The 22,925-nt window shown below is 48.4% G+C and overlaps 1 protein-coding gene across 17 annotated transcripts in view; it reads left to right on the plus strand.

Moving 5' to 3' along the window:
- The window catches only part of KALRN (kalirin, RhoGEF kinase), a 586,523-nt gene that overhangs the window by 380,975 nt on the left and 182,623 nt on the right, over positions 1-22,925 (plus strand). For all 17 annotated transcript variants that reach the window (XM_005873113.2, XM_005873115.2, XM_005873109.2 and 14 more), the window contains 5 exons: positions 1,950-2,061; positions 3,904-4,094; positions 4,514-4,615; positions 6,143-6,285; positions 10,035-10,137. In XM_005873113.2, the coding sequence (XP_005873175.1) occupies positions 1,950-2,061; positions 3,904-4,094; positions 4,514-4,615; positions 6,143-6,285; positions 10,035-10,137 (651 nt within the window). The remainder of the gene's footprint in view (positions 1-1,949; positions 2,062-3,903; positions 4,095-4,513; positions 4,616-6,142; positions 6,286-10,034; positions 10,138-22,925) is intronic.

Raw genomic sequence — 22,925 nt, forward strand, 5'->3', positions numbered from 1 at the left:
TGAAAAAATTCCCAACACCTAGCGATGTGTAGCCATCATAATGTGGTAGCACAACGCATTGTGCATGTGCTGTGGTGATGCTGGTGTGAACAAGCCTTCTGCACTGCCAGTCGTATAAAAGTACAGCACATACAGTTACGTACAGTACATAACACCTGGTAATGAAAATAAATGACTCTTACTCGTTCGTGCATTTACTATTCTTTTATTATTTTAGAGTGTACTCTTTCTACTTCTAAAAAAAGTTTCCTGCAAAACGGTATCTGTGTTATCCTGGCAGCAGGTTCATATACATCATGTTTACCTCTTCTCTTGATTGCAGCATTTTCTCTTGTGCTTGATTTAGTCTCATATCGTTTTATATAGTGACATGCTTCACAGGCTTGTAGCCTAGGAGCAATAGGCTGGCCCATCCAGGTTTCTGTTAGTGCACTCTATGATATTCACACAATGACAAAATCCCCTAATCACACATTTCTCTGAACGTATCCCCATAGTTAAGTGGTGCATGGTTGAAGTTCCAAGGATACAAATAATCTTAGGGCAGAGGTAAAAGAGAGAGAAGTCTGGGACTGCCAGCAGTTCCAAGTTCCTTCTGGCAGCATCAGGATGTGCTGGGGCCTGGATCAACATACAAGGTTTCCAAATGATGTATTATATCACCTACCCTGAAGAGAGCCATTTTGGTCATGAAGTGTACCCACCTTTTACTTAAATAGTTGCATAGCTTACATGATACTTTCCAGGGATCCATGCCCATAGAGCCCCAGATTCCAGGTATATTTACCATAAGATGTCCTGGATCAATAGGCCACATCTATTCTACTAAAGGCATTCCAGAGCAAGTGTCATTCATTTATTTGCTAGAAATTCTGTAGTTCACATGTTTACAAGGCTTGATCTGCTCAACTTCTTTCTTTCCTGAAAGTGCATCCCCACCCATCCACCCATCCCCTGCCTCCCTGAACCCTCAACTCCCCAAGGAGACAGTATGGAAATGCAGATCTGTTGCTTAACTATTTCCTTCCCAGGGTCAAAGTGAGCAAGATACAATAAGCCTGATAAGAAAAATCAAAGCCAGCATTTTTCTGATTTGGCCAAAATCATTGCAAATGGTCTTTATGATTCCTAGGATAGTTGGAAATTAGCTTTTCTCCATCAACCAAATACTCTATATCTTTTATAGAGATGGTAATGACCTAGTTTCCAGTGAGGAGGGAAGTCTCAGTGTGGTGGAGGACATGGAGGAGTCAGGGTTGGCGTGGTGGATGCACCACTGGACTTGGATTTAAGAAACCTGGATTCAATCCCCTGCATCACTTTACCTCCAATGAATTCTGTAACCTGGGGAGAATCTCTATTCCCCTTAATCAGTTTCCTCATCTGACAATGAAAGGACTAGTACGGAATCCCATCTGTTGGCCTCAGGTTAGGAACTCCTGAGCCATAGGATCTAAAAATCTTTTATAACCCTGAAATGCCATAAACCTATGATGTCTGTAGCCCCAGATTGCTCCCAGCATGATGGGAGTCAGCATTCAGGCAGTAGAGGTGTGTACACGCAAGTGCAGGTGACAAATGAATGCTGAGCGATCTTTGCATACCCTTGTCTTCTCTTCATGATTCCACAAGACTGCGCCGCTGTTCCTGTGCTTTGCAAGGGGCATTCTCTTCTCCAGGAGGGCAGTCAAGTGTCAGAGAACACCCTACCATTTGGGTTGAATTGAGTTAGTTTGGATGAGATTGAGCTGAGGGAGCTCATTTGGGGGAAAATACTGTGGTTAAATTCTTTGGAGCTAATCCCATCCTACCTCACCGCACTTTCCTTATAGCTAGAGGGAGCCATTGTAGAGACTGACTCTGTGTGTAATTGCCTGAATGGGTTTGGTGCTGAGAGGGTGGGGAAGCTGGGGGAGATGGTTCTAATTGCGTTTGGACTTTCCCCCCAGGAACTTTTAACTTGCTGTGAAGAAGGGAAGGGGGAGCTCAAGGATGGCCTGGAGGTGATGCTCAGTGTCCCGAAGAAAGCCAATGACGCCATGCATGTCAGCATGCTGGAAGGTAGCTGTCCTCTCGGCCTCCCGGGGGAGCCCCTCCTTTCTTAAGACCAGAGAGCTTGTATCATGGCGGGGAAGAGGCATGAAGTCAGGCCAGGGGCAAGGCCGGAAGAGAGGAGGAATGGCAAGTTGTTGCCTAGGTCCTCGGGCGGTGTGCAAGGAGCTCCACGGGGTCCAGCTCAGCTAACACCTGCCTCCAGGTAGGACCAGCCTGAGCCATTTCAGGTATATGGACGGCTTGCTGCCTGTGAGATAGTCTAGGACAGGCCATCACCTTTACTGCAGGCGGGCTACAGCCCTGACCCACAGCAGTCCTGTTCATCTACATTCCCCTCAAGCACAGTTTCCTCATCTGACAATCCCGTCTGCTGGCCCCGGGTTGCATTGCATTTGTCAGAAGAATAAGTAGAAATCCTGCAGGCATGAACATACACACACGCGCGCGCACACATACACACACACACACACACACACTGTCTTCAGCCCAATGCCCTTCTTTTTTTATTGTAATAAAAGATACATAACCTAAGGTTTACCATTATAACCAATTTTAAGTGTACAGTTCAGTGACATTAAGTACATTCACATTGGTGTGCAGCTACACTTACGCCATTCCTAGCTGATGGAAAAAGTCCAGCCAGGTAAACCTGGTAGGACTTCACCAATGTACATTCAGTCCCCTGGAACCATGTCTTGTCTTGGGATCCAGAAACCTGGCAGAGTGAGGCTCCAATAAAGTGCTCTTAACACCACAAAACAGATGGGCAGAGCAGCCAGATTGGGGTGGAAGCTCTTAGATGAGTTGACTCATCCCAGTCAGGGCTGGCAAACAGGTGTGGAGGGAGAAAGCATACTTTGTTGTATATACGTAAACCTGTGGGCTCCTTCTCCCCCATCACCCCCCTACCCCCCGCCATCTAAAACACTTGGTCTGGTCTCAATACTTCTAGGTCACCTTTAGCAAGGAAGCCCCATTTCTACATGCAAAGGAGCCCTGGTTACCTTCTCCAGACTAAGCACTAACCATCTGGATATATTCCTATTGTCACAGTTTCTCCACCTCTTTCTTTTGTGTTTGCACCTCCCCCGATCCTGGGGTGTCCCCTTCTCCTCTAGCCTTTCCCCGACCTGTACTCTGGATCTAGCTACTCCAAGTATGGTCTGTGGACCAGCACCCGCAGCACCTGTGAGCTTATCCGAAGTGCAAATTCATGGGCTCCACCCCACACCTACTGAATCCCACCCTCTTGGGGGGTGAGCGGTGGACAGCAATCTGTGTTCTCACAAGCTGTCTGGGTGATCTGTATACACAGTAAAGTTTCAAAACCTCTGTTAAAGATTTAAAGTGGTATAAATGCAAATTTCTGAAGGATTATGCACCACCCTGTATAAGAGCAGTCAAAGGAATAGTCCTAGGAATGGACTAGGAGAACTAGAGCCACACCAAGTCAAGTGGAGTCAAGGGCACCCGATTGGGCAGTGCGTGTGCCCAGCCCCACTCTGAGCTCGAGGCGGGGCAGTGGGAGCTGTGGAGGCAGGAGCTGTGGGTTCGCCCTTGCAGGAGTTCCCTGGCGACAGCGGAGCTGTGGGAGGTTGCACAGGAGCTTTGCAGGAGATTCCCCGAATCCTGGTTACGTGTGGGAGAGCTGGTGCAGAGGGGGGTCTGATTACAGTTCTGAAGAGCTGTCTACTCACGTGCTCAGGTGTCTCGGGAACCAGCGAGAGAGAGAAAGCACAGTGGAGCTGAGGGCTCACAGCCAGGGAAGCCTTTCTCCGTGAGGGTGGAGCATGGCACCCTGAACGTGGCGCTAGAGAAACTCTGCAGGGTGAAATGGGTGTTTTTCAGGGTTCGACGAGAACCTGGACGTGCAGGGGGAGCTGATCCTCCAGGACGCCTTCCAAGTGTGGGACCCCAAGTCTCTGATCCGGAAGGGGCGGGAGCGGCACTTGTTCCTCTTTGAGATCTCCTTGGTTTTTAGCAAGGAGATCAAAGACTCTTCAGGACACACGAAATATGTTTACAAGAACAAGCTACTGGTAGGTGGGGAACGACAAGGCTCCCTGTTGTCATAGAGCCCTGGGGCAGGAAGGGATCTCGAACCCTTGCTCATCTCTCCCCCGGCACCACACCAGAGTCGTCCTGGACAAATGAAAGTGCCTCCTATTTGAAAAGCTCTCCCTCTGACTCCCACCTCTGCAATTTACAGTCCACGGTTCTTCTTCCTGTTGCTTTCATCGCCTCCCTCTTCACCTTCCCTCTCCGCTACCTGCTAATCAGGCGCAAGCCTGTAGGTCCTTTCTTTCCAGGTAGATGAACAAAACGCCCAGTCTATTTGAGTTTGATTGACAGAAGCCCCTTCCTCGGCCCTCTCCTCTTTGTTGCCTTTCCCACCCCAGCCCTGAGTTTCCCCACTGCCCTCCCCTCCCCGCCTCTCACAGGCATTTCCTGTCTATAGACCTCAGAGCTGGGTGTGACGGAGCACGTAGAGGGGGACCCCTGCAAATTCGCCTTGTGGTCTGGGCGCACCCCGTCCTCCGACAATAAAACCGTGCTGAAAGTGAGTACCGCCCTCTGCTGGGCTCAAGACCAGGGTTGGGGTGGGAGGGATGTGGGCCTCTTAAACCTACAGTGAGGCCAGCTGACCACAGGTCTGCCTGGAGAAGGGCAGCATCACATGGGGGTTGAGAAGCAAATTCTGTCCTGAAAGTAGACTCAACACCTCAAAGACGAGCGGTCTCCTAGTCCATGCACCCATAGGAGTGTAGAGTGAAGAAGGCAGGGTGTGGCCTCCTGGGCTTCCTCAACAGGCCCACTAAGGATGTTCTGTCCTGTGTCCCCTTCAAGTGTCCAGGGCAACAGGTGACCCTTTGACAAAAGTCACCTTGATTTGCTCCACATTCATTTAACATTTTTTCCTGAGAACCTTGTCCATGTAAGGCAGCGGTTCTCAACCTGTGGGTTGCGACCCATTTGGCGGTCGAATGACCCTTTCAAAGGGGTCGCCTAAGACCATCCTGCATATCAGATATTTACATTACGATTCATAACAGTAGCAACATTACAGTTATGAAGTAGCAACGAAAATAATTTTATGGTTGGGTCACAACATGAGGAACTGTATTTAAAGGGCCAGAAGGTTGAGAACCACTGATGTAAGGTATTCTGCTCAGTGCTGTGCAGGGCAGTATGTGTAAGGCATGGGCCCTTCCTGGGAACATGCACTCTAGAAGCTCTAGTGAGTTGTAGAGCATGGGGACAATGCTGATCGAGAGGAATGATAAGAAAGGGCCTTCCCCCAGACGATGGCCATGAGTCATGTCAGCTCGGCAGGGCACGCGCACAGGGCACTGAGTCAGGGTTCGGGGAAATGTTGGTCTCACTGGGAAGAGGTGCTGCCCGTGGGCCCCCACCAGCCATGTGCTCACCTGGCAGTGCCCGTCGCTGAATTGCCAGCACAGCTGCTGCCTGTCGTGAGACAGAATGACCTGAACAAGTTCCACAGAGACAAATGGGATTCGTGGGAGGGGGCGATGCCTCCAATGAGCAGGTTTCCAGGCTAAGAACCCAGGACCGACTTGCAGCTCCCACAGCCCGCGTGGCCATCCTGGGTGCTGAACGTCCTGAGCATTATCTGTTCCTGTTGGTTGTTAACCACTGCCTTCAGGTGCCCACTTGCTGCCTCTCCCAGTGCTCCCAGACCTCCCGAGTCACTGAAGTGTTCATCCTTGGCCCAGGGGACCTCCAGGTACTGCCCCAGCCCCAGGGCAGATAGCAGTATTGGTCAACACCTTGCAGGTCATAAATACTTAGAAATCACCCTGCACCCGTCTCCATTGCGTCTTGAGGTCATAGCCCTGCTCTAGTTGGAGCAGCCCTGCTCTCGTTGGAGCAGCATGGCCCTGGGACTGAAGAGTCCTGAGAATAAAAGGAGAAATAAGCCCCTCAAACATTCGGTGTCAAACATAATGGATGTGGCCTGCAAGAGGAGGTCCTGCAGGAGGAGGGCTGCAAAAGGCGGGCTGAGCACTGCTTGGGCAGGACGGAGGGAGATGGGTGCTGACTCTCTCTCCCTGTGGCACTCCAGGCCTCCAACATAGAAACCAAGCAGGAGTGGATCAAGAACATACGGGAGGTGATTCAAGAAAGGATCATTCACCTGAAAGGAGCTTTAAAGGAGCCCATCCAGCTCCCCAAAACACCAGCCAAACTGAGGAACAATAGTAAGAGGTAACCAGCGTCTCCCCGCCTCCTAGTGCTCCCAGTCCTGCTTCCGGGGTGGGGGAGGGGTGGAGCTTTGCCTCCACAGGGGATGTGCTCTGCAGGGAGCTTCTTGCATGAACCCCAGGAGTTCTCCCTGAGAAGAGTTAGCTCTCCTAAGCATCTTGCCAGCCACTGGCAGTTCCCGTCAGCAGGCTGCGGTGAGCACTCTCATTTGACAGATACTCTGCAAGGTGCTACAGGAAAACAAAAGCAAGTGTGAGATGAGCCATTCCATCCAGAACCATCTAACAGACACATCTCACACATGACAGAGAGACAAAGGAACAGTGGGAAGTGGGGACGGTACATGAGCACTGCAGTGGGGTGTTGGGAAGGCTTTGGGTGGGAGGTGGAGCTAGGCCATGAGTGGGGAGCTCCGGGCTTGTTGGACAGTAAAAGGGCTTTGTGTGCTGTAATGCAGGGGGTGGTATGATGGGGTTATCATTGCAGCTCTTACTGCCACACCCCCGGAGTCCTCACCTCTATTCATCTGAGAAGAGCAATGTGATCGGGCAGAAGATAACAGATGTTTTTGTACCTTCGTCTGTCTGAATCCCAGTTTCCCTTAGCCAGGGTGGGGAGCCTTTTCTTCTGCCAAAACCCATTTGGATATTTATAACATCATTCACAGGCCATACAAAATTATCAACTTAAAAATTAGCCTGCTATTTTTGGTCAAACATTTAATTAACTTACCCCTAATACCTTAGCAAGGCCAGACCAAATGATTACGGGAGCCTTATATGGCCCGCAGGCCAGACGTTCCCCACCCCCGTGCCTTAAACCAATGGGCGACTTCTTAAGTATTTCTTTCTCAAGTCCCCATGTGACATCACCTACAAGGACTCTTTTGGAGGGTGCTTCAAAAGAACGTATACAAAAGCAGCAGCCCTGTAGGTTGCTTGGTGTAAAAGAAAGACAAAGATTTTTTTAAATTGAAAATTCTCTAAGTGTGGCCTGGAAGTTACTCTGGAAGAAAATAAAGAGAGGTTTCCTTCAAGCATCTGAGGGACTATAATTAAAAATCAATATATTAGGCCTAATATAGAAAGGTAAATAATTTGTGTTTTTGCCTCTCTGTATATAGCTAGTATAAAGTTACTCAAAGACTAATAGCAGAAATTTAATTAGTGTCATTTACTGTCCATAACCTAGGACAAGTAAAGTTAAAAAATAATAATAAAAATAAGCTTTATTTCAGAGTAATTTAAAATTGACTAATTGAAAGAAGTGAATATTCAAGAACTTAATTGTACCAGGCAGGAAACTGTTCCTAAAACATTAACTAATTTTTTATTGATAGTTCATGTCATAGTAAAATTGCTTAACATGCAATGAAATCCAATACAGTCATATTTCTGAACAGAAAAATTAAAAGTTATCAAGACTGCATTGTAAAAATTTCCAAAAGCCCCCTAATATTTAAATTTTAAAAAAAGTATACAAGAACATCATGGGGGTGGGGGGGACAAAACAAAAGCAAGAGATCTGCTGGTGAGGATCACTGGCTTTCCTCTCCTCCCCTATTCATGAATGGAATAAATCCCAAAGATTTATTTGATGCTTTGGTGCCAACAAGGACACCCAGGCTGGAGCACCCCTGCCGGGCCTAGGGAATAGCAGCATTCATCCGGAGGGAGGTGGTAGCTGGAAGGAGGGTGTGATGAAGCTGGAGAGAGATACCTCCATGGAAAGCCCCTCGACCTGCATGGCCAGGACACGGCCACCTCGCTGTGCTGGAGGACAGATCAGGACTGTGGTGGGGGCAGGGTTATTTTGATTTCAGTTACCTTTGTCCAGAGTCCAGGTGAGGGATAGACTTAAACACTAGAGACAGGCCCTGCTGCAGGAAAGCCCTACTTTAATAAGAAGACAGAATGGAAATGGCCATAAAGAGCTGAATGTCCAGGACCATGGTGGGCAGGGCCATTCAGGTGAGATTGGCCAGGGGACTCCGTGAGAGAACCCCTCTTTCCTGCAGTAGGAGAGTGGGCATCTCTGGAACATGGGGTGGCATGTCCTGGAAATGCCATCCCCTGTTCCCTGTCCGTGTTCTGTGATGAGACCGGGAGAAACCTCAGCACACCCTGCAGAGAAGAGCCGGGCAATCTGTGATTTCGTCACCTTGTTTTCTGGGTGTGGGGACAGAGTTTATGGAGGAGCAGGTTGGCCTGGGAAATACTACCCACACTCCTGGATGGGCTCCTTCCCTCCCCCAGAGCTGGCTTCGTCTGGAGGGGCCAGCGGGCCTGCGATGGGCCGGAAAGTAGGAAGCAGAAAGCACAGCCAGCTCTTAACTCTCCACAAGTGGTGGGCGCAGTGGCCGAAAATCTACAACAGATGATCTGAAGGTCCTTTATTTTTTGTTTTGAAATGCATCCCATCATTTCTTTTTACAGCAGATTTTCCTTCCTATAAATGTGTGGCTTATGTTATTAAAAATAAGTTGGCATTTTCCAAGCCCACACGGAGTGGTAAAAGAGCAGTCGACTTAGAAATAACTTTTTGTGGCTAACGGACGCCATGTATATACCTATGCATCACATGTATGCCCACATGCACACACATGTCCACATAGACTCACCATTGTCATGTTGAGGCAGCTTCAGTATGTGGGGGTTTTGCACACATGGACCTTTCTCAGACAGCGAGTTCCCCTTGTCCCTAATGCCATAACTTCTCCGTAAGCAGCACTGGGGCTGCGACATTCCTAAAAGCCTCCATGGGAAGAGCTGTCATTCCCAGTGCTAACCTAGCCAACCCCTGGCCCACATCTTCTCCAGTTTTTTTCTGACACAAACCATTTAGCCTTCACCAGTTCCCAAGCATCTAATCCCCTTGGCCTGGCTGTGGGTTCAGTGCAGGGTTGGGTCACAGTTCTGAAGCTGGAGAGTTGAGGAAGCATGTGGGATCGTGGTATGGTCCAGGGGACAGGAAGGGGTCCGGGTGCCAGGAGTACACTTGGGAGCCTGTCTTATCAGACACCAAGGAGCACAGCTGTCTCAAAAGCTGCTGTGGAATCTGTGGCTGTGCTCCTATCTCTGAGAAGATGCCTTGGCCTCCTGTGTTTATAAGAAGTCGTCATAAATAAGCAGGAGATCAACGAGACCCACCAAAACGAAGGCAGTAAACTCCTCCATACCCAGGAGTTGAGGGTCCAACATCAGGAACTTCCCAAAGATAATCTCCGTGGAGAAAATATCCCACTACAGTTTCTGGAGCAGACGAAACACAAGTCAAAACAGTATCTTATCGGTTCTGTTTTCTCTGTAGGCCAGCTAGAAACCACCCCCAGCCATTTCAGGATGCAGAAAAGCCACGTGAATACCCTGAGTTCTGGGATTGTGGGTGATGGCCCAGTCAGCTGGATAGAAGCCTTGGTCCTAAGTAGGATGCGCCTCTTCCAGTGCCTACTACAGACCCATTCCCACTAGAAGCGAATAAACAGTTGCTTCCTCTGCATCATGGCCCAGAGGAGTTTTGGAGAAGGAGTCATGTTCAGTTATCAACAGAGCGATTATGTGTTTACTAAGTACAAGCAGTTACATCACTGGAAATCCCACAGGGCTGCTCCCTGCAGGGGGATAACTGTAGACAAATCCCTGCCAGAAAGTGCCTGGGCCCTGCTCTGCCAGCCCAGCTGGAAATCCTGTGGCTCTACACCCACAGCGGTTCCCCCCACCCCCACCCCTGTTTTTTTTCTCTTCTTCCTGCAGGGATGGCGTGGAGGATGGTGACAGCCAGGGGGATGGGAGCAGCCAGCCAGATACCATCTCCATTGCCTCCAGGACCTCTCAGAACACAGTGGACAGTGACAAGGTAGGACAGTGCCCCCGCCTTCCTCCCCCTAAGACTTCTCATTGGCTGAGCCACCCTGGAGAGTTACCCCCAAAGGAACTTCTCCCTCTGAGGAGCCTGACCTCAGGAGCTGGTGGTCTCTTGGTAGGGCTGCAGGAGGTGTGTCACATGGAGATCTTGTCTGAGGGACAGAGATCGGGTGGTCAGCCAGGCCTCTCGTGTTGCAAGAGTGCAGCAGAGGTGGCGAGGGTGAGGAGCAAGGGTCTCTGTATCTCCTGTGAGGTGCCCCCTGGCTGCGGGGGCTGCTCGGCCTCCTGGGAGGCTGGGCTCAGGGAGCTGAGGCTGGCACAGTTTCCAGAGACCTTAGAGGCTGTGACTGGCTCATATTGACAATGATTTGAATGGGCTCGCCTCAGAGTTAGACCAAGACCAGTGATTTGGGAAATGGCCACAGAGATGCTGGTTGGTGGGAGCCTCCTGTCTGATAGGGCTCCCCCCGGGGGAATGATGCCTTCCTCTGCCCAGATATTGGGGCTCAGTTCCTGAGAGGCGGAGGGCCAGGAAGTGGGTGTGAAGCAGCATGCAGGGACGTGGTGGGCTTGTGGGAAAGCCTGGTCCCTTGCTCTCTTACATTTGGGAGCAAATAAACAAAAGTTAGGAGCTCTCACGGGGAGCGGAAGGAAGGAGACTGTAGCCAAGACTCAGTGCATTTGCTCAGCCGGGGAAGAAGAAGTCAATGGCCTGAGTTTGCAGCAGGGACACAGCGAGGTTTCCTCTGACCCTACTCTCACTCACTTACCTTGGGGTCAGGAGCGTGAGATGACCTTGTGTTGCACGTTAGTGATTTTGTTAGGAAGGCATGGATCTGCAAGACCCTTTGGCCCTAGTTTATCTAGACCTAGTATTTTGGCATAGTCGGTCCAGCTCAGGCAACAGGCTGTGTCCCTGCTTCATTTTAGTTTTCCAACATGTGGGTATATTTTTTTAAAGATGATCTGTATTCATTTTTCCTATTTTTTTTCCCTACTGGGGGAAAAGGACTTTGCCCCCAAACCTCCTAAGATCACGGTGCTAAATCACACTCTAGACTAGTGTTCAAGGACCTTCAAGGTGATTCTGACTGGCATTCTGCCTTCAAGTTACTAAGCCATTTTGACTATCAGAGTGAATGGAAAGTTGTTTTTTTCCACTTTGTAAAACCATACAAGAAAACTATTTCTGTACTTTCCTTTCTCCTCTGATCTGTTGTTTAGAAATACAACCTAGAATATCCTATGAAGGTACGTGTTGCTGTTTACGCAGTCAGTGGGTGGTGTGTGCAGCACAGTGTTTGCCATGTTCAGACGTAGCCTGTTAGTTTCCCGGTGCAGGGAATTCATCCCTTCCTGCCGCTGCTGCTGCTGCCGTCCCCCAGCCCTGACCCACACAGACCCTTCCACAGAGCCGTGAGCCCTAGGAAGTGTGGGCTCAGCCATCCTTGTCTCAGGTGAGGTAGGTGAGGCTGAAGGAGAACACCTCTGACAGCAGGCATTTCGTTGTTCATGAGGAATCCTGGTGCCCTCAACGTATTCTATACGTCAGGAAACTGAGGCCCAGAAAGACTAAGTGCCTTGCTCAGGAAAATTCTAGTAGTTAGTGGAAAAGCAGAAACTAGAACGCAGATCTTCCCGATCCACCCACATTTCCGCCTCCCTCTACAAGTCCAAGTGTGGAACCCCACGCTGTGATTAACTCGGCTGGTGGGTCTTCCTGCACATTCCGCCAAACCCCTGGTCACGTGTCGGGAAGAAGCACCCGCCCTGTGCCGAACTCTGTGCTGGATGCTGTAGAGATGTGGCCTGTTTGTTGAGTGTATAATTTTATGTGTCCTGTGTGTCTGTGCCCGGCTGTGAAGCCCTGGCGAGGGCATCGGTTACGTCTGTCTGCTTCACTGCTGTACCCCTGGCACACAGCACACCCCGGTGACCAGGGAACACGGAGCGAGTTCACAGAGGGGGCAGTCTCTGATCCCAGGGAGCTCCAGCATTAAGAGGCAGCTTATACCCTGGCTGGTTTGGCTCAGTGGATAGAGCATCAGCCTGCGAATTGTAGGGTCCCGGGTTTGAGTCCGGTCCAGGGCACATACCTCAGTTGTAGGCTTGATGGGGCGTGTGCAGGAGGCAACCAATCGATGTGTCTCTCTCACATCAATGTTTCTCTCTGTGTGTGTCTCTCCCTCACCCTTCTACTCTCTCTAAAAATCAGTGGGAAAATATTCTTGGGTAACGATTAACAACAACAACAAAAGGCAGCTTAAACAGGTGGTCTGAAAGCAGCCAAACATGTAAACATTGTGTTTTTAAATATAAAAGAAGCCTAGATGTTTCCTTACCTACAAGCAGAAAGCTTTAGTCAGCTGGAGAGCCTGGCCTGTAAAGAACATTAACCCAGAGCTACCTCTTCAAGCCTTGGGAAACGTGGGCAGCAGGTCAGATGATGAGAGCCTGTTTGATACAAAACCTGGAAAACCACTTAGAAAGTCACCATTTCAGAATAAAATAGAGGGCCTGTCCGCACCATGCACTGTCACTCAGAATGTTCTTACCTTTCTAACACAGAAGAGTGATAACCGGACAGCATGTGCCCCTGACCTGCACCCCCCTTCATCAGAGAAACCACTAGTGGTATCTTTCCATTTTCCCCGATCTGTATTACCAGAAGCCCAGGAAGCTGGTCTCCATTGGTTTCCCAGTGGTCAGGTAAACAGACCCTGAAGAAGAGAAAGAGAACAGAGTGGGTTGATTCAGGCGAACTGAGCCATATTCAACAAGGGCAAAGAGCACAGCTGTGGGGAGGGGTGGGGCCGACCCCTCGCAGGGATCAGCTCATTTTAGCATTGGGTTTCTAGGAAAGGCCTCGTTTTCCTCTTCCAATCCAGAGGAATTAGAGTCGGGGCACTACTGGGCTGGGCAGATGAGGAAAGCTAACCATTAAAGGGCCCTGGACCTAGTTGAGTGGCACCTTTCTAATCACCCTGCGTGTGCTGTGGGGAGGAAGGAGTTTGGACACACCTGGTTCAGATCCCAGCTCTGGCCCTTAATGCTGCATGAGTTACTGTGCCTTATTTCCCGACCTGTACAACAGATGCCCATCTCAGGGAGGCACTGGGAAGATTAAGGAAAATACATTTGCTTGGCATTGATTAAACATTCAGTGAAGGTTAATTTCCCACCCTTATGGCAGGGGAAACAGAAGTCTAGATACTCTCAATAAGAGTGCCCTATTACTTAGCAGACTGTCAGGGTCTTTGGAAGTTCTAGAGTCCTGCCCTCTGGGTTCCTCCTCAATTAACCAATTGTCAGCAGGTGCTTTCCATGTTAGACCTAAAGAGCTGTAGCCTCAGTTTGCCTGTCTATGCACAGAATAGCCTTTCTTTGCTCGCCCTTAGAATCTAAGGCTTAGACATCTGTGCTTAGCATCAGCTCATGGGTTATTTTATTATTTAATGGCTTATCACCCATTGCTGTCAGGTATTCATTTTAACCCTCAAAGTGCACCGCCTTTGGCCAGTAAGGCTTTCCTATATGTGAAGACAGTTGCCTTTTCATCTTCTCTGTTTGGGTTGGAGGTTCTCAGTTTCTCCAGCTGCTCCTTGTATTAACGTTCTTTCAGACCCTTCCATAGCCTCGTTGCCTTCCTCTGACTCCAGTATGGAATGAGCTGTATGAAATGGGGCATCTGGAATGGTCTGGGACACTACGGATGTGATCAACTAATGAGAACTCAGCTCCTCAGCCCAGGGCTACTCTGCCTGCGCTCCCCGAGGGGGTGCACCGAGTCTAGGAAGGGTGTGTGCTGTTGCTCCTAACATCTCCACACCTGTGTTCGTGGACTGCCTTGGTTGGACAGGTGACTTAGGAATCTGAGTGTCAGACTACTTTATGTCTATTGGGTTTCTCTTATTTGATTACCTCCCAGTATTCCAGCATGTTTTGAATAGAAATTATTTGTCCAGTATACCAGCTACCTCTCCCAGCATTATTTGATACATATACCATCTGTGGCTTTATCCTAATTCTTGCTCAAAAGACGAGATTGAGGACAGAAGACCAATCCTCAGGCCCTCCTCATTTCTCATCCAGGTTTCTGCACTAGGAACCCACCTTGTCTGACTCTTCCTTCTGGGAAAGGAAACACCCCACTTTTCTCTGTAGCAGGAGAGCTGGAGTTGCTTCCTTAACTTATAAGTCCTCCCTCCTTGATGAGGAATCAGGCTAATATTCTTAATTTTGCGTGAAACGCCGACAAAGCCAATATGGATGCCTCAGTAATACTATTGCTAACTTCCCCCAAAGTTGTTTTTTATTCGGTCCTCACACGGGCCTGTGTAACCCCGTGTTCTGCCTGACACCTGTCCTACGCAAAAGCGTCATTTCCCTGAAGGCACCCAGTGTGCTTATGTTGTTCCACAGTGTCTGAGCCCCATCCTGTTCTGCCCAGGAACGTGAGCATGCTACTCTGGGCATTTCACTGCAAACAGTCTTCTGCCTATAGGTGTATTATTAAGTGGTGGGGCTTTGCAACCACGTGTCAAGGAAGTACAGAATTCTAGAATTCTAGGCAAGCAAAGCTGAGTAATGAGGTGGTAGTGAAGAAGTATCGTGTTGTTTAACATGCTGGATGTCTGTCGAATGATCTCCCTCTGATGGTGCTGAAGCAGTTGTCTGCACAGTGATGGTCCCCAATAAATGCTTATGGAATTACACATTACAAACACATCCTAGTAAGGACACTCTCCATCCAAAAATCACTATGAATTTCTAGACGTGTCCAGGCTGGCTGAAGACTGGGAAATGGGTGCGATTCTCTGCAGGAATTGTGAGAGAAAGAGCACTGCTGGGACAGGATTCTGATGTGAATGAGGAGTTTCAACCACACGCTAATGTGATCTGAGATGCAGTGAGCTGAGGGGGGTGGGAGTGCCTGGAGAACCTGGAGATTTCAAGATCTAACTCAGTGATCTTTTTAAAACTCTGGACTGTCAAATTAATGCTGTGGGTCATGACCAAAATTTTGTTTGACTAATCAGGAGGGAAAGCTCTGTTTAGAGATGGTGAGGGTTCAACTGAGGGGAAAGTCAGTGATGTCTACCGTGTTACTCACCGCAGGCACATGATGCGTTTAACTAGGGATGAGGCAGCCTGGCTGCTGGGCCTCCTGGGCATGGACTTTCGTAGAGCCTCACCTGGTTCCCCAGAACCTGTAATCCTGCCACCTGCACTCTGGGAGCACACAGCACGTGCAGGGCTGTCGTCAGGCAGGGTCTAGCCCCTGCACTGGCGCTTTGCTGAGGGCCCTGCCCTGCGCTTGCCTGTTCCAGCTCTTTATTCATGTGTTGAGGTCCTGCTTGTTCCATAGCAGGTGCAGCTCTCAATGCTGGGAGGACAGCAATGAACAAAACAAGACCAAGCCACTCTCTAGGTTCCTTTCATGTCAGGAGGGAAGGTAAACTACCAGGAAAGGAAAGGATGGCACCCCTGGTCTTCCGCGAATAGCATCAGAGATAAAAGGATACTCCGTCTTTCTTCTAAGAAAAAGTGGGCTGATGCTGCAATCAGAAGAACTTGAGTTTGATGTAAGAAATTATTTTCCCTTTAGGAATTAGTGCTGATAGGAGAACAGATGGCTCGGGGAGAAATGCATCTCTTTATTTAAATGGGATTATAAATTGGGGGGGGGGAAATGACCCCTGAGGACAGGGCTGGGGGTAGGATAGGGGCACTTGGTGCTTGGGAGAGTGTGGGAGGGGAGGAAGGAGAGCATCCTGGGTCCAAATGCTTAGAAGCAGAGTCTGAGACCCAGATTCCTGTGCATGTAATTTAAGGGGGGAGGTGCTCTCAGGCCAAGGAGCAGGGAACAGGGTCCAGTGGAGGAGGGAAGGCAAACGCGCACGTGGTTTCAGCAGGAGTCTGGCTCAGGCTGACCCCTCCCGGCGCTCTGGCATGATTGCACCCACAGTTTGCTCCACCCTGAGGCAGGGGGGCCAGGCTTTGTGTCAGCTTGAGCTGTGCGTAGCCACCATGCACCAGAGCTGGGGCCTGGGTGCCCTGTGGGGAAGGGCATCCGGGTGGGATGCAAGGCGTCCGCTATAGGAAGGAAAGGAAAACGTGGTAGGAAGGGGATGGGCTTTGAGGTCAGGCCTGGATTCAGTCCCTGATTGTTTACCGTGAGTGGGTCATGTCATCATCGGCCTCCTCACTGTACTGTGAGGGCAGTGACTCCCTCTTCCCAGGATCTGAAGGAGTAGCCAGGATCCCCTGTGAGCAAGGGTCTGAAGTAGAGGAGACCTGAGGCAGGTCACTGTCCCGGTGACTGCAGGGCCTTCCCATGCAAGAAAACGGACCGTGTGCTCACTGTTGTTTTCAGGGCCCACAGATCACTGGACTTGGCCACTGACGAGAAAACCACACATCTTTTTATTAGCTCAGCAGTGTCAGGGCTAATAAAAATCCTCTCAGGTCACACTATGTAATTTTCACCCGACAAATTCTTACCACCCATCAAGATGGGCCACTATTGTTGTGACATTGTGTTACTCTTAGTTGGAGTGACCCACCCACTGGCGATCCAGCCCAGTCAATGCCCTGTATTAAGAACTGAAGGAAGTGTGAGGGTCTGTCAGAGGCACTCAGCTCTTTGTCCCAGTGGGGCCATACACCCTCTATAGGGAGACATATATGCTGCCTCCCATCTCGTAACAAAACACCTTCTAACTCTTAAATAAATACCTGAAAAGAGCATATAATTGTACTTCCTATTACCCGGGCTTGGACTTTATAAGCTCGTGTAATCTTGAGTCTCAGTCGCACCTGGGTGTGCGGTGGGCCGGAATTCTGTATGAATCTTGGATGGAGGCATTCTGATTTTTCTCACTGATTTCTGATTCTAGTAATCACTCCAAAATAAAAAAAAAGGGGGGGGGGGGGGGGGAATGCCATCTTCACTTTAAAGTTTTAAGTCCAAATTGTGATTTTTTTTTCAGTTTTCTGAACAATCCAAGGTCAGGACCAGGTTTGAAAATAGCTTTTTGTTCCTAGTGTGGTTCCTTCGATCCTTTGATCCGTGGTGGCAGTGGCTGGAGGAGGGGAGATGGCGGCTGTGGGCAAGAGAAAACACGGGAGGCCTGGCGGTTGGAACGCCAGAGGCTCCCTCCCTGCGGCTGCTCCATCACCTCCCAGAAGCACAGCCTCCTTCTCTCCTGAGCGACACAGCACAGTAAAATGTCTGGCTTTTCAGAACAAAATGACCAAGTGTAAGGAGTTGAGGTGACAGGTTTTCCTGTCAATGAAAGTTCGCCCACATGACTGGCTTCTAAAAGCTGCCCACCACCAAAGGGTGTGAAAGACAGGGCACACTCTCCCAGTACCACATTCCTCTACTTCATATTTTGATTTATAGTGGAGGTTTGAATCCCTCCCTTAAGAGACCCACCTTTAAAGTTGCCAGTCATCTGTAAAAGCAATTACGTTTCATAAAATAAAGTAGCCAGTGAGCAGTTCGCTGCACAGGCAGAGGGAGGACACCTCAGCGAGCTCCCGGGATGCTCAGGGCTCTGTGTGTGTTCGCGCAGAATCCCTGTTCCCGGTGCAGCTTTGCACCAGCGGCTGTGACAGAAACAGGGAAACCACAGAATGTGATTCCCAGTAGTGAGATCCGTGTGTGAGAGCTGCCGGTGGCCAGAGGCCCAAGTCCGCTCAGGCGAGTGTGGGACGTGGAAACATAGAAGCTTTGGGAAGGAAAGGGCCTGAAAGATAGATCGTCCAACCCTCTGCCTTTGTCCTGCTTAAAAAAGAAACCAAGGGCCTGACTCAGAGTCACAAAGCCAGTTTATGGGCCTAAGACTCACACAGTGCCCCTCCTGTTAATTGGATTAAAAACATAGTACTTTTGAGGTAACCCTGAAGGTTCAGCTTATAGACCCTTGTAGCAAAAAGCGAACATTGTTTGACCCCTTTTCCAACTGCCCCGCACCACCCTGTCCCGGCCAGGCGAATCACAGCGACCCAACGTGAATGACAAAGTGGCTCTAAAGCCCAGTGCAGTGTCTCCAGGTGGCAAAGGTGAAAGATCATTTCTCAAGTATGAATGTCTGTCACAGACTCTTTCATACCAAGTCCTGTGACTCATGCAGTGGCCTTGGTGGGGGTGTGATTCTGCCCCAGACAGTCTTCAAGGCAAACTCCCGGTTGGGCTCAGAGCGCTTGGCAGGGAGCAGGGGCGCGTGGCAGGGCTGCTCTTGCCTCTGAGCTGCCTGGAGTCCCAGCACCCGCTCAGCCCAGCCACCACCCAGCGAAGATTTTCATTCTGTTTTTTAAAATCTTGGTGGAAGGAGAAAACCAATCTTAGGGAGAACCAAGATGTCAAAGTGGATTAGCCGGCGGCAGCCCAAGACAAACAAGGCCCAAGTGAGTAGGACAGGTTGGTCCAGATGCGTTGAGCTGGGAGAAGGGGCTTGAGAAGGGGAGGCGGCAGGGACGGAGCAGGGAGGGCAGAGTGAGGCTTCGAGGCTGCAGCAGAGAAGCGGCAGCTCCCAGGGCAAGGGTTTGCTGGAGGGTTCTGCACAGACCTCTTGGCACATTACTTACCCGTTTCTCCTTCAGTGTCGGTTAAAGAGAAGAAGCTCTTTCAGTGCAGGGCAGATGCCTGAATCCTCTATTAGCGCCGATGGTGTGGGGAACGGGCTGGGGGAGATCGTGTGCTTAAACGGCCGTGCTCCCTGATGACTAGAAGTGATACCAGGATGGTAAACATGAGTAGGTTTGGAAATGAACTCTTAGAAACTTCTAAGAGTTGCTAGAAATGAATGTCTGGAACCAATGCAGTGAGACTAGAAGTGGGGGAGGGGAAGGTGACCTTGAGGTGCTGGTTCTGCTTTAGTCAGAACCGCCTTTACCGTCTGTGCCGTGCCGTCACCATAGCGTGCATTGTCTGTGGCCGCCACGTGGGATTCTTGGGGAAAGCCTGTTGGATAGACAAGTGTGTAATGTTGCCCTGCTCCTCGACCTTGAGCTTGGACTGAAAACACTTGCCTGGCTTTCACCTGCCTGGCAGCTTGGTGTCACCTCCTCACTGCTGATGCCACTGCCCACTGCCGGCCGACACCAGGAGCGCAGGAGACGGATGACGGGGATGGGTGGATCTATGAGTTTCTGTTGTCAGGGTGAGACAACGGGATCCTAGTGCCAGAAAGCAGGGGCTCGTCAAGAGAAGCAAGTGGGATGTCCTCTGTGGTGGCCTTCCATTGGGAGGGACACTGAGACGTGACTTTGGTGCAGGGCCTCTCCCAGAGCCACTGAATAGCGATGCCCTCAGGGTGCCCTGCTAGCTCTTCCTGTGGTGAGAGCACTGATAGAAGGTGAAGACTGTGCAGACCAGGCCCACTGCAGGTGCCCGCTGCCTCGTTCAGCCATGGCCAGCCCTGAGCAGCCATCGCACCCTTCACCAAGTTCCCATGGTCGGCCTGGTTGTTTGGAGCAGTCACGTCCTTGTACCCAAACTGCAGTCAGTTTCACCTCCTCGTCTGTTAGGGTTTAAAGTTAACTCTTCTGAGTTCAGGATGTGCATGTAGTATCACTTTTTAATGCTCTAGTTCAGCGGTTCTCAACCTGTGGGTCGCGACCCCTTTGGCGGTTGAACGACCCTTTCACAGGGGTCACCTAAGACCATTCTGCATATCAGATATTTACATGACAATTCATAACAGTAGCAACATTACAGTTATGAAGTAGCAACAAAAATAATTTTATGGTTGGGTCACAACACGAGGAACTGTATTTAAAGGGCCAGAAGGTTGAGAACCACTGCTCTAGTTAATTCTGTTGGAAATTGCTAATTGCTGAGAGATAGGACGTTGACTAGAAGTTCAGGAGCGCTCTTCCTCTCATGTGTGGCCCTGATGCTGGCGCTGGAATGCTTGGTGAAGGCTCCTGCATGCATTGCTCTCTCCCCTGCACCAGCTGCAAGGGCTGATGCTCCTCTCTGCACTTCATGGTGTACTAAAGAGAAAAAGAACAGGCTCTGTGTTTTACTGTGTCTGTTTGGTATCCTTTCAGCTGCAGAGTGCGGTCGAAAATGTTTTACTTATGCCCAGCCAGTATCAACCCATGAACCAGGAGATCACGGTTAGATTCCCGGTCAGGGCACAACACATGCCTGGGGTTGTGGGCTTGATCCCCAGTAGGGGGCATGCAGGAGGCAGCCAATCAGTGATTCTCTCTCATCATTGATGTTTCTGTCTCTCTCTCTCCCTCTCCCTTCCTCTCTCTGAGATCAATTTTTTTTTAAGTTTGACTTCCTGTTTGCTGTTTCTCACTGATACATGGACAACAGATGTCTTAGTGAGCACTAGAGGGTATTAAAATTTTATTTTATTTTATTTTATTTTCCTTGGGGTCTTGATATGTGCTTTTTATCTCGTTAACTCATCAAGGATTTATTGAGTTCCTACCATGTGACAGGCACTGTTCTAGACACAGAGGAGATGGCAGTGAACACAGCAGACAAAGTAACTCGATGGCCTGCTGAGACCTTTCTCTATTGTGCTGATGTCAACCCAAACATGCTCAGTTTTAACGCATTTGAAATGCAATAGAACTTGCTTCATTTTATTTTCACCTTTACCTCCTCACATGCCTCTGTGACAGACACCATTGCGGCTTTTATTTAAGAAGAACTCAGCAGTTCTTTTTAAAAGATCATTTGGGAGCTCTCAAAGGTAGCCCCCATATTCTTAATTCCCTGACTCAAAGCCATTTCAAACCAGGATGCTAGATTCCACCCCTGTCTTCGCTTTGCTGTAGTTCCAGTTAGCAGATTCCTGATTCAGGAAGGTGACTTTCATGCGAGGTAGACAAAGGAAAAGACCAGGAAGGAATCACATAATGCCCAAATGTTATTAAATTTCTTCTCTCTCATAAAACAGGAATGTCAGAACAATTTAAAAATTGTCCTTAAAAAAAGGAAAATTGTTCTAATTTTTTTAAAAGGATGTGAGAGGGCAAGGAGTGGGGAATAGTTTGGCTAAAGGAAGGTGCTTCAAATTGTGGAATCTGAAATCTGTAATGCAGACTCTATCTTACCTCCCCAACCCACATCATCTTAAAACCTTCCAAAAACAAAAATGGCCACAATTTTTATGCCTTTATACACATGGCTATTGAGAACCTTTATTACATTCATGAAAAATTTCTCAAAAAAATCTCAAAAGAAAAAGATGTTTAAGGCATGTTCTCTAACATTTAAATTTAAGGTTGTATTTCTCACAGGGCATATAAAGTCCAAAGCACTAAGTTGGTTGTGTTATCCAGAGGGCAAACAAGTAGGTACTACCATTAACACATGACCAAGCAGAAAATCTGTTCATGGAGAAGAATAAAATTAGTCAGAGGCGGAATAGAAAATTATTTCAAATATATCGGTACACTGAGTTCATTCTGTTATCCAACAGAATTTTACTGAGTGTCCACTGATGACCAGGTGCCATGGAGATTCAGGACATATAAGAACAATCTCTGTCCTCGTGCCATTGTCCTCCGACTTGTTACCCAAAGTGTCTCATATGTGGAACCAAGTAGAGTGATTACCTGCACGTTGTAGATGTTTGTGAAAGAGACAGTTATACCCAGTACTGCCTTTATGCCAGTGGCTGTGCTGGGCATTCAAGAAATTACAAAGATGAATGTGTCAGATGAGATACATGCTTACCACACAAACGGAGGTATACCCACATGGACCACAAATTTAGCCTGGGGACCAGCGAAGACTATTACACCAGAGTGAAATTTGAACTTGGTCTTAAAGTTCATCTTCCTTTCTATTTCTCGTCCTTTGTATCAGTTTTGATCCCAAAATAAGTGTTATAATCACAGACAGTATGTAAAAGACCAGTACTGCTGACACATCTGTATCAAAAGCAGTATTTCATTTTGATGTAGAATTATACTTTTCCTTAGCTCTGATGGGAACTATTCAAGAATTCCCTTAGAATTATTACCAAAATCTTCTTTTAGTTCCTCCTCCTCATTTAATATTTAAACAAGCAGTAGCGTACAATAAGTACTGTTTTACACTTTTCCCATGTAACAAATCTGGGAAATTTCATAATGGGATATGTAGAGCTCCTCTCTCTCTCTCTCTCTCTCTCTCTCTCTCTCTCTCCTTCACTCTTTTTTATGGCTACATAATATTCCATTACTTATGGTGCCATAATTTATTTTACTAGTCCTCTATTGATAGGTGTATGGGATGTTTCCAGTCTTCTACCATTACAAACAAGGCTATAATCCTTATACAGGTATAGTGTCTCACACTTGCGAATTGTGAGTATATTAATAGGATAACTTCCTAGAAGTAGAATTAGTGCATCAATGGAATATGCATGTTAAATTTTAATAGACATTGTCAAATCACCCTCTACATGTTGGAGCAATTTATACTCCTTCTAGCTGTATGAGTGCCTGTGTCCTACAGTCTTGCAATCTAGTGTATCATTAACATTTTTATCTTTTCCAATCTGATATCAGATTCTTTAAAAATAATCTTTATTATTGCTCTTCTATGTTTTGTTTAAGTGGTAATATTATATTACTTTATATTATTTTTATTGAAATGTACAGTATTTAATCTATACTATTACCTACTGAGAGTTATGGGCTCATCTGGTTAACTAACTGTTATTTATACTCTCATTTTTATGAATAAAATGCACTCCTGATGATAAATATCTTTAATATGATGGTTTACATTAAAGCTTAAAATTTTTAATGTAACAT

This window comes from Myotis brandtii, unplaced genomic scaffold, assembly GCF_000412655.1.
Source record: "Myotis brandtii unplaced genomic scaffold, ASM41265v1 scaffold4, whole genome shotgun sequence".
NCBI classification, from domain to species: domain Eukaryota; kingdom Metazoa; phylum Chordata; class Mammalia; order Chiroptera; family Vespertilionidae; genus Myotis; species Myotis brandtii.